Source organism: Orycteropus afer, unplaced genomic scaffold (assembly GCF_000298275.1).
Source record: "Orycteropus afer afer isolate SDZICR_OR568_19922 unplaced genomic scaffold, OryAfe1.0 scaffold00007, whole genome shotgun sequence".
NCBI lineage: Eukaryota > Metazoa > Chordata > Mammalia > Tubulidentata > Orycteropodidae > Orycteropus > Orycteropus afer.
The window spans coordinates 12,239,708-12,250,853 of record NW_006921594.1 but is presented as its reverse complement, the minus strand read 5'-3'; the positions used below and the strand labels follow the sequence as shown (position 1 = coordinate 12,250,853).

The window sequence follows — 11,146 nt, the reverse complement described above, 5'->3', positions numbered from 1 at the left end:
TGTGTGTGTGTGTGTATACATACATGCACACACACACATATAAAATTCTATAACTGACAGCATTGCATTTCAAGACAGTCTTCAAATGTGTTTTTTTTTTTTACAATTAATGTGACACTGTTCCTCTTCAGTTTGTCATTCCCAGCATAGACAACCATACGATTGTCTGATTCAAAACGGCTAATACTAGTCCATTTCAGCTCACTGATGTCTATTCTAGGATATCAATCTTCAAGTGCTCCATTTCATTTTGATTACTTCTAATTTTCCTGAATTCATACTTTATACATTCTATGTTCTGATTATTAACGGATGTTTGAGCTGTTTCTTCTCATTGTGACACATGACGCACCAGCAAAAGAAGGTTCTGGAAGCATTACTCCCTCCATGCACATCACCGAGGATGAAGCTCTTCCCCAGTTTGAGTACCTTTCAACCAAGAGGCTCATTTACTGGCACTGTATCAGATACTGGTCTGTTATCCATAAGGGTTAACTGGCCAACTTTTCCAGAAGTAGACCACCAGGTCCTTTTTCCCAGCCTGTCTTAATGCGGAAGTTCCATTGAAACCTGTCCGCCATGAGTGACTCTGCTGGTTATTTGAAATACCAATGGCATGGCTTCTGGCATCACGGCCAACACCCAAGCTAGCACAGTATGATAAACTGACAGATGAGTGGTGGGAGGGAAGGTTTAGAGGCAGCAAATGCCATGTCTTATTTTGAGGAAGCAGAGAAATACTGTCTGCAAGATGCTTAGATCACAGTAAGTGTATTGGGCAGAATGATAGATAAGGCTCCAAAAGGAGGTTGGGGGCAATTTGGAAAGAGTCCCATAAGACATTCAAAAAATCAGAATATATCCCATTTCAGGTATTAAAGCTGAGAATGAGCACAGCTAGGTTTGTGTTTTATATTAACCCTTACATTAACCCAAGCAGTAGAGTGGAGAATAACTGAAAAGAGATTAGACACGCAGTTGTGTACTGGAGCTGGCTCATACTGGATCTCAGAGACATTTGTTTAATTTTCAGGAAATTTTGTGAGCTAGCTGCTGTCACATGTAGGTGTTAAAATCGACCCTAGTGGAAGTATTTTATACCACTGAGATCCACAAATACTACAAAATCAAGGCTTTTTCTATTTTCCCAGAAAGCTAGTTTACCAGCACATCTTTGGAGCAAAGCCAGAAAAACCAGTAACACAGTCAGTTAACAGTCCAAGTAAGGGCAGCAGCTGAGAACTGAGAGATGATGCTGCCTGGCTCCAGGTGGTCCCGCCCACACCCTATGTGGGTTTCTTTTAAGCCCCTCTAGGTGAAGAATGGGAGCTCTGGTGGCGTAGTGCCTAAGGCATTTGACTGCTAACCAGAAGTCTGGAGGTTCAAACCCACCAGCCACTCCTCGAATGAAAGATTGGGCAATCTATTTCCATAGTGATATCACCTTGGAAATCCAAGGAGGGGTTGCTATGAGTAGACCTGGAACACTGGTAGTGCTGTGATTAAAGCACTTGGCTGCTAACCAAAGGGTCAGTGGTTCAATCCTACCAGCTGCTCCATGGGAGAAAGATGTGGCAGTGGTAAGGATTTACAGCCTTAGAAACCCTATGAGGCAGTTCTACTCTGTCTCATAGGGTCACTACGAATTAGAACTAACTGAATGGCAGTGGGTTTTTGGGATATTAAACTTATTCTCTTATTTCAGGCAATTTCTGTCCAAGACTACCAATAAATCTGACTGCTATATTAGATACAAATGGTTAATTGCAATCTAAACTAATGCTGTGAACCCTCCCCAACAGTGGTGTCACTGGAGGGAGGTTGAAAGGATGTGAATCGTACCAGGTGACACTGTCAGTGGGGATAACACCAAAATGACTGTCCATAAAATCTTTGTGCAGCGTTTCAGCAGAAATTAATCACGTTTTATAAAAACATCCTTGTAGTTAATTCTAACAACAATATGTTTTTCATAAGCTCAGTTTACATGTATCAACATACCTCAAAATCAAAAAACAAATTCATTGCTATCGACTCTGTTCCGACTCATAGTGACTCCCACTGGGTTTTCAAGGTGGCAAATCTTTATGGAAGTAGATTGCCCCATCTCCCTTCCGCAGAGCAGCTGGTGGGTTTGCAGTCAAATGCCTCAGGCACTGCGCCACAAGAGCTCCTTATCAATATACCTACAAGGCCAAAACTCCATGCTGATTAACTTTTTGAACCTTCTTGTGCCCTTCAGTCAGAGCTGTCATTTTTACTCAAACACAATGACCCTTCAAATCATATGGGCTTCAAATCACGTGGTTTCATCTGCACACATGCGCGGCATTCAGCACACACCCACTGCATGCACACACTGCACACACACATTTTGTTTTCATTGCTATCAATTTTTTCATGTACTTGATTTTGTCAAATTTTATGGTGTTTTAGCTATAATACTATGGTAAATAGTATCCGTGAATATCAGTAACTTTTTTGAATATTAAGTAGTAATTAAAGGAAAAGGGGGAACACCAACAGGCTTCTACTTAGTTACTAATAATATAACTACTAACGTGGTAATTCAGTATAAAAAGATTTTACTAAATAATTTTGTGGTTAGGATTCATGAAATCTAAGAAATATTACACTTAAGCAATTTACAACTATATCACATATTATTCAATGATTAAAATTGATAATAAACATTACTAAGGATTGCTGATATCAGATGGATCTTGGCTGAAAGTACAGAATAACAGAAATACGTTTACTTTTGTTTTATTAACTATTCAAAGGTATGCAACTGTGTGGATCATAAGAGATTATGGATAACATTGCAAAGAACAGGAATTCTGAAACACTTAATTGTGTTCATGAGGAACCTATACATTGACTGAGAGGCAGTCATTCCAACAGAACAAGGGAATATTGCCTGGTTTGAAATCAGAAATGGTGTGCATCGGAGTTATACCTTTTCACCATACTTATTCAATCTGTGTGCTAAGCAAATAATCCAAGATAGCTGGACTACATGAAGGAGAACATGGCATCAATATTGGAGGAAGGCTCATTAACAACCTGCGTTATGCAGACAACACAACTTTGCTTGCTGAAAATGAAGAGGACTTGAAGCACTTACTGATAAAGATCAGACTACAGCATTCAGTTCGGATTACACCTCAACATAAAGAAAGAAAAATGCTCACAACTGGACCAATAAGCAGCATTATGATTAACAGAGAAATTACTGAAGCTGTCAAGGATTTCATTTTACTTGGATCCACAATCAATGCCCATGGAAGCAGTAGTCAAAAAATCAAACAACGTATCGCACTGGGTAAATCTGCTGCAAAAGACCTCTTAACAGGGTTCAAAAACAAAGATGTCACTCTGAGGACAAAGGTGTACCTAACCCAAACCATAGTCTTTCAATAGCCTCATATGCATGTGAAAGCAGGACAATGAATAAGGAAGACAAAAAAGAATTTGTGCCTTTGAATTAAGGTGTTGATGAAGAATACTGAATATAATAATATGGACTACCAGGAGATCAAACATATCTATCATGGAAGAAGTAAAGGCAAGATGCTCCTTAGAAGCGAGTAGCAAGACTTCCTCTCACATACTTTGGACATGTTATCAGAAGGGACCATTCCCTACAGGACATTACTCTTGGTAAAGTAGAGAATCAGTGAAGAAGCCAACATCCCCAGTGAAATAAAATGACACAATGGCAACAACGAGCCTAAACATAGCAAAGATTTTGAGGCTGGTGTAGGACCCAGCAATGTGTCCTTCTGTTGTACATGGCATCTAACAACAAGGATTCCGTATGGTCTGGTATGTGAGGAGGTCCACGGACACAATGTGTGTGTGAAACCAACTCTAGGGACACCACCGCTCCCGAATTTTTGGTTGTGGACAATTGTCCCATAAAAAAGCAAAGACAGGCCACCCATATGGTCGAAGAATTTGTTAACTCTACTTAAAAAATAAGACCTTCTTTCACTAAGCGACTCTCATCTGGTCTAGATCTTACACTGTTGACAGAATCCAGCACTTGACCGTGTAGTAAAGAATTGCGGCGGCAGCCAATGGCTAACTTGGGTAACTAGATGCAGGGTCTTGGGACTTCAGGGAAACTGCGGACACGTGGAGGGACAGGGGCAGTTGAAAAGGCTAACAAACAGAACCCAGATGTCCAAAAAACATCGGGAAACAAAGGGGCAGTGAGTCTCTAGGAAAAAAGGCTGACGAGTCCAGAACCCGGACGCAAGAGAGCTGGGCAGAGGGGAGTGGTCACGTCGAACCGGAAAACTTTCTGCAAAGCAACGGGTTGAGTCCATCAGCCCGGCATAAGAGCGGAAGAGGGCAGCACCCCAAGTCCACGATCCGCCGGGACCCTGACTGCTTACCGTCCTGTAGAAGCTCCCGGACTGTTGCTGCAGCCGCCCCAGAGCTTAGAGCCCCAAGGCCAGCCACAGCGGCGCTGCTGTCGCCACCTTCCATGTTGCTAGCTGCAGAATTGATGGCGTCAGAGACTAGTGACGCAAAATCCCGGCGCCACAAATTTCGCCCAGCCTGCTACAGGCCTGGCGGCTGGACTTTGTGACCGTGGCTGAACTGAGACTGGTTGGAACTCAGGTGGATCCAGGAGGGGGCGATGCCTAGGTCCCAACTGCGCTGGGGAAGTCGAGAGCACCTGACTGGAGCCTCCCGCTGCCACGTACCGCAGCTCTGAGCGGGGCCGCCAGGACTGGCATCGTTTCTGGGACCGAGAAGGTAGACGCCGAACGTAGCCGCAGGGCTTTTCTCTAAAGTAGGTATTAAACATAGGCTAATAGGGACCTCGCGGCGGAAGGCAGGAGAAGAGGGCAAAGGTTTCCCGGAGCTTCGTTCGCGCTCCACACTCAGAGCAGATGGGAGGTAGTTGCTACCCAGCTTCATCTGTCGCTGGGTTTGGCACGCAATGCTGGAGTACAGGCGGACGGGAAAAGTTCTGAAAGGAAAGTTGGAGGGGGTGAATAATGAAGAGAATTTGGGAAAGCTTAGAGTTGGTGGAAATGGCATTTACTATCTCTGCCCTCCCTCCCGTGAGCGCTTAACCTGGTGCTTTTTCTACCCCTTCCTTTCAGCTTCAGCCATGGTTGAGTCACCCCATTTTTCCAAGTTGCAGACTGATGGATTGCTGATATTTCAACAGTACTGAAGCTGTAAAATCAAGTTGTTGTTGTTATGTGCCGTGGAGTAGGACCTGACTCATAGCGATCCCTCCTTGGGTTTCCGAGGCTGTATCACTACGGAAGTAGATTGCCCAAGCTTCCAAGGAGTGGCTGGTGGGTTTGAACCGTCAGCCTTCTGGTTAGCAGTCAAGTGCCTTAGGCACTGTGCCACCAGAGCAGACCCCTAAAATCAAGTTAGCTGCTGGTTTATCTTCTTGACTGATACATCTGCATCATTGACCAACATCCTAGCTTTCTCCCAATGCAGATACCACATAATGTTTGTTAGGGCAACATCCCACCGCATGTAGGTTTGTGGTCCCATAAGGTGATACTGTAATAGAGTTCAGAAACACCAGATGTAGCAGATGAAACCAGACTAAGCAAACGCAACAACTTCCCGTTCCAAACACGTGTATCTGTGTCTTGTTATGCCCGTACGTGTAACCATTTTAGTCCCTTCGGACTCATAGCAACCCCGTAGGACAGAGTAGAACTGTCCTCATGAGGTTTCCAAGGCTGTGATCTTTTCAGAAGCCCGATTTTCACATCTTTTTCCCTGCCTGTGGTTAATCCCGAGCTCTTTAACCACTGCACTACCAGGGTTCATTTATACTGGTACAGTACATATATACAGGCAGTACCCCTGGTTAGGAATGGCATCCTTTCCTAGTTGTCTTTAAGTTTGTAAGTAGAATTTGTAAGTGAGTCTGAACAGGTGCATACAGTTCTTAGTGTGGACTGACTTCAGTGCCAGAAAAAGCTCAAAGCCTTTTCAGTGATTTAAAGCTGCACTTGAAGCAAGGGAAGGTGATTATGATGAATTTATTGCATGTAGGAGTTGGTACATTTATTTCACATTAAAGGGCAATTATAAGTTGTAGGTAAACTGGACATCTATAACCCTGGGGACTACCTGTTACCTATAATGCATAGGTCTTGATAGCCACAATAAGTCTATGTTACTGGCTTGTGTATGTACAGTACTTTCTGTGATTTTCATGTGAACTTTCCTTACTAATAAACAAAAGGTTTGGTGTAGCTTTAATGCAGTGAACAGTATTCAATCTCGTGTATTGTGTATCTCTTGAGTGTTGTAGCATTACCTTTCTGTTTAATTTTCTTTTGAAAAATACTACTGTGAAGCACATCATGGCTCCCAAATGCAGCAAAATTAGTCCTAGTGATAGCAGCAATAAGAAGCAAAGGAAAAATACTGATTTGGAAGTGAAACTAATGATTATTAAGTATCACAAAGTAGAAAATCATTGACTGCTATTGCTCATTAATTTAGGTTATGTTCGCATAACGTCCAAATCACAGACCGTTCTGTTTCACTGACAGTATCATGGATGTTAAACAATGCATGACTGTACTGATAGATTGACAGATCTACTACACATATGCAAGAGGTGTTAAGCATTTCCATGTAAAAATAAACAAGCTGTGACTTTTCATTTCTGTACAGTAGGTATGTAAATAGGGAGCCAGTTCTTCCCAATTCCAGAGTTAACATGTTGTTGTTGTTGTTATGTGTCGAGTCAGACCCAACTCATAGCGACCCCTCCTTCAGACCCGACTCATAGCGACCCCTCCTTGGCTTTCCGAGGCAGTATCACTATGGAAATAGATTGCCCAACCTTCCTTCCAAGGAGTGGCTGGTGGGTTTGAACCAAGGAGTGGCTGGGGGTTTGAACCGCCAGCCTTCTGGTTAGCAGTCAAGTGCCTTACGGACTATGCTACCAGAGCTCCTCCAGAGTTACATAGTTCCCTTGATTCTGCTATCAGGATTTCTAGAAAGTGTTACAGTAGTCTTTACTCTATGCCAAACACTTTTCTACGTACTTTATAAATCTAAATCCATTTAATACTCATAATAACACAAATAGGTAAATAAGTCTTATGCTACACTACACTACACTGTTCTTTCTCTTGATCTTCTCTGAGAAGTTTTTCCATAATATAATTTCATATCGATCATGATGTGAATAGTATTGATCTGAATGGTGGTCACAAGAATTGCCAGGGGCCAATTTCTCAGTTTGACCTTAGATTTTCATTATCTATACTCACTATCGTTGAGCGTTGAGTCAGATCCAAGTCATAGCAACCCCTCCTTGAGTTTCCTGGATTGTATCACTACAGAAGTACAGTGCCCAGTCTTCTGGTTAGCAGTCAAATGCCTTACACACTGTGCTACCAGAGCTCCTACTCATTACCTATAATACACAAAATTAGTTTTTTTTACTAATTTTTGAAAGTTAATGAGAGTATTATATTTGAATTATGGACTTTTTTCTCTTGGCTTTTGCATTGAAAGATTAGAAGAGTTGCATAATATTCATTCAATAAGAATTTTGAGCCACTCACTATCTATACATGCTGGCATGAGTTTACAAACAAAAGATATAATCTAGACATAATCCTTATCCAAAAGGAGCTAGTATTCAGTAAGGAAGGTATCATTTCAGCAAGCAGTTATACCACGTGTTATGGGAAATAAGGATTTACTTCTCCAAGTGATTCCAAGCATGGCTGCAAATTGCAACACCTTGGGAGCTTTAAAAAGCACTGATGTCTATATCTTACACCCTGAGATTTGGATTTAATTGGTCTGTGCTATGGCTTGGGGGGAGCTCTGGTAGCATAGTGGCTAAGACACTTGCCTGCTAACCAGACGGCTGGCGGTTCAAACCCACCAGCCACTCCTCGGAAGGAAGGTTGGGCAATCCTACTTCCGTAGTGATACTGCCTCGGAAACCCAAGGAGGGGTCGCTATGAGTCGGGTTTGACTCGACGGCACATAACAACAACAACAACATGGCCTGGGCATCCTGATTCTTAAAAGCTCCCCAGATCATTCTCATGTACAACTAAAGTTAAGAGCTACTGATTTATACATTCAGCAAATAATTTGGGAGAGCTCTTCTTTGTGCTGTGTACTGAGACTGTATACAAAAATGAGTAAGAATGAAATTGTACTTGCTAAAATCATGAAAGACCTGACTGCCATTGACTATGTTTAGTCTTTACCTTACTTAACTTTTATGTGATGCTTAAGATGCTTATCCCCTCCCTCCTTTATAAAACTCCCTCTCTTGGTTTTTAAATGTTATTTTTCAGGTTTTGAGGAGCTCTGGTGGCACAGTGGTTAATGCATTCAATTGCTAACCAAAAGGTTGGTGGTTCAAACTCACCAGTCACTCTGTAGGAGAAAGATGAAGTGGTCTGCTTCTGTAAAGATCTGAAGTCTTGAAACCCTATGAGGCATTTCTCTTCTGTCATAGGGTCACAATGAGTGGGAATTGTTTCTATATGGCAGTGGGTTTGGTGGGGTTTTTTAGGTTTATTCCTCCTAGCTCCAGAGTCATGTCTCTCAGTCTCCTTTGTATTCTCTTTTTCCTTCGTTACTTAAATGTTCTTATTTCCAAGGATTTCTTGCATTATATGGCATCCCTAAGTGCCTTGTCCATATTTTTGGTTTCAATTTATTACCTAAAGGCTAAAGACCCTCAGCTTATATTAGCTTTCTCCTAACTCCTATATCTGTATGACCACTTATGAGGTATTACTATTTGGAGATCCATGAGTACCTCAAGTTCAATATGCCCAAATGCAAGTGCATGTCTTCTGGCCAAAACCTGTCCCTTCTGATTCTCTGTCTCAGTGATTGGTAGTGCCATCCACCCAGCCTCCCAAGCCAAAAGTATACAAGTCATCCTAGAATTCTTTCTCACTGCGTAACATGCAAGGAGCTCTGGTAGCATAGTGCCTAAGGCACTTGACTGCTAACCAGTTCAAACCCACCAGCCATTCCTCAGAAGGAAGGTTGCGCAATCTACTTCCATAGTGATACTGCCTTGGAAACCCACGGAGGGGTTGCTATGAGTTGGGTCCGACTCGAAGGCACAAAACAACAACAACATAACATGCATTGTCATCAAATGATTTCTACCCCCTAAATATCTTAACAGTTTATTTTGATTTTTAAATAGCTCCTAAATATGTTCCCTTCTGTCTAGCCTCACTCTCAGAGGCCCAGTTCAGATACTTTTTATTCATGACGTATTATACTACAGTGGCCTTCTTACTGATATTTTGCCACCAGCCCTAGCCCATCCAGTCATCTCTTTCTAAATGAAAAATATATCAGGTCATTTCCCTAACAGTAATATGTCACAGAAAGGAAGGGGTAGAGTTCCAACTAGTGTACAATGAAAGGCATAAAACCTGTTAAAAGATACGTGGTATCCATTAAAGTTTGTCATATGCATATGTTAGTATATGTAAAAATCACCCATGGAGAAAGAAAAATGGTTAAGAACCAAGGCCCTATAGTATAAAATCTAAAAAATCTTTACATGAGATATAAGACACATTGCTATCTAGTTTTCTTGTCTTCTTTGCTAGTCTAGTTACAACTCAAACAACACTTAAGTACTTATAGTTTACCAAAACATGAAGCAGTCTCATACCTCTATGACTTTATATGTGTTGTTCTCTATAACTGGACACCAAGTTGATACAGTGTCAAGTCAAGCTTACCTTGCTTCTCTGTCAATGACTTCCTTCACTTGCTCCAAGGCATCTCTCACACTTCCTCTTTATCTTTCTACACGCACATACATTCATACATATGTTCATTAGAGCTATTACAGGAAGCCTTGGTGGTGCAATGGTTAAAGAGCGTGGCTGCTAACCACAAGGTCGGCAGTTTGAACCAGCCAGTGGCCTGTGAGAGAAAAGACCTGATGATCTGCTCCCATTAAGACTGCATCCTAGAAAACCCTGTGGAGCAGTTCGACTCCATCATACAGGGCTGCTGTGCTCAGAATATTACAGTTATTACATTGTTTTATGTAACATGTCTAACTCTAATATTTGAGGGCATAGGAAATGTGTTTTCATTTTTATTCTTAACATAGCAGGACCTCAATATTCAATTAAGGATTGAATGAATAAAAATATGTCCATACCCTCAAAAATTCCAAGGGAGACAGACATGTGTTATTATTATTATCCCTGTTTTTTAAAAAAGTCATTGCAAATGCAGATGATACCATAGCAGAGGCATGTCTAGGGTGTGGTAGGTAAATAATAGGAAGGTCGAGACAATCTGGGATCCGGGAAGGCTGTTGGAATCATCAAAGTGAGGAATTATGAGTACAGAGACGGTGGGGCAATTAAGATGTACTCAATATTTACCTAAAGGAAGCACTTGTGGGAGATGAGTCTAGGGTAGGCCCAGGTTTTCTGACTGAGTATGGGCGGATAGTGATGATATATCCAGGATATGAAGTGCAAGAGAGGAATAGGGCTGACTCATGAAGAGGAAACTACTTTTCTGCTATTTATACTTTACTTATGTAGGTGGCTTACATCCTCTAATCATGAATTTTCATTTAAAAAAAATAAGTGGCTGTTATTGATAGTTGTTAGGTGCTGTCAAGTTGGTTCTGACTCATAGCGACCCTGCATACAACTGAAGGAACACTGCTGAGTCCTGTGCGAGCCTCACCATTTCTGCTGTGCTTGAGCCCATCATTGCAGTCACGTGTCGGTCCATCTCGCTGGGGCTCCCCTCATTCCCTGACCCTCTGCTTTACTGAGCATGATATCCTTCTCCAGGGACTGGTCCTCTGACAACATGACCAAAGTGTAAGAGACAAAGTCTGGCTATTCTTGCTTCTAAGGAGAATTCCAGCTGTAGTTCTTCCAAGGCAGATTTGTTCATTCCAGCAGTCTGTTGCTATTTTCACTATTCTTCACCAACACCATAACTCAAATACATCAATCAGTCTTACAGTCTTCCTTGTCCAGTTTTCACATGCATATAAGACTATTGAAAAGACTATGGCTTATGGGCGGTACATCTTAATCTTCAAAGTGACATCCTTGCTTCTTTAACACTGTGCAGAGGTCTTTTGCAGTAGATT

General features: G+C 41.9%; 1 protein-coding gene across 1 annotated transcript in view; it reads right to left on the bottom strand.

Moving 5' to 3' along the window:
* The window catches only part of COG5 (component of oligomeric golgi complex 5), a 382,415-nt gene extending 371,639 nt beyond the window's left edge, over nt 1–10,776 (bottom strand). The window contains exons 1-3 of the mRNA XM_007945097.2: nt 10,691–10,776; nt 4,719–4,987; nt 4,404–4,529 (exon numbers count right to left, since the gene is read on the bottom strand). Coding sequence (XP_007943288.2) covers nt 4,404–4,529; nt 4,719–4,987; nt 10,691–10,776 — 481 coding nt within the window. The remainder of the gene's footprint in view (nt 1–4,403; nt 4,530–4,718; nt 4,988–10,690) is intronic.
* Nucleotides 10,777–11,146: the final 370 nt, after the last annotated feature.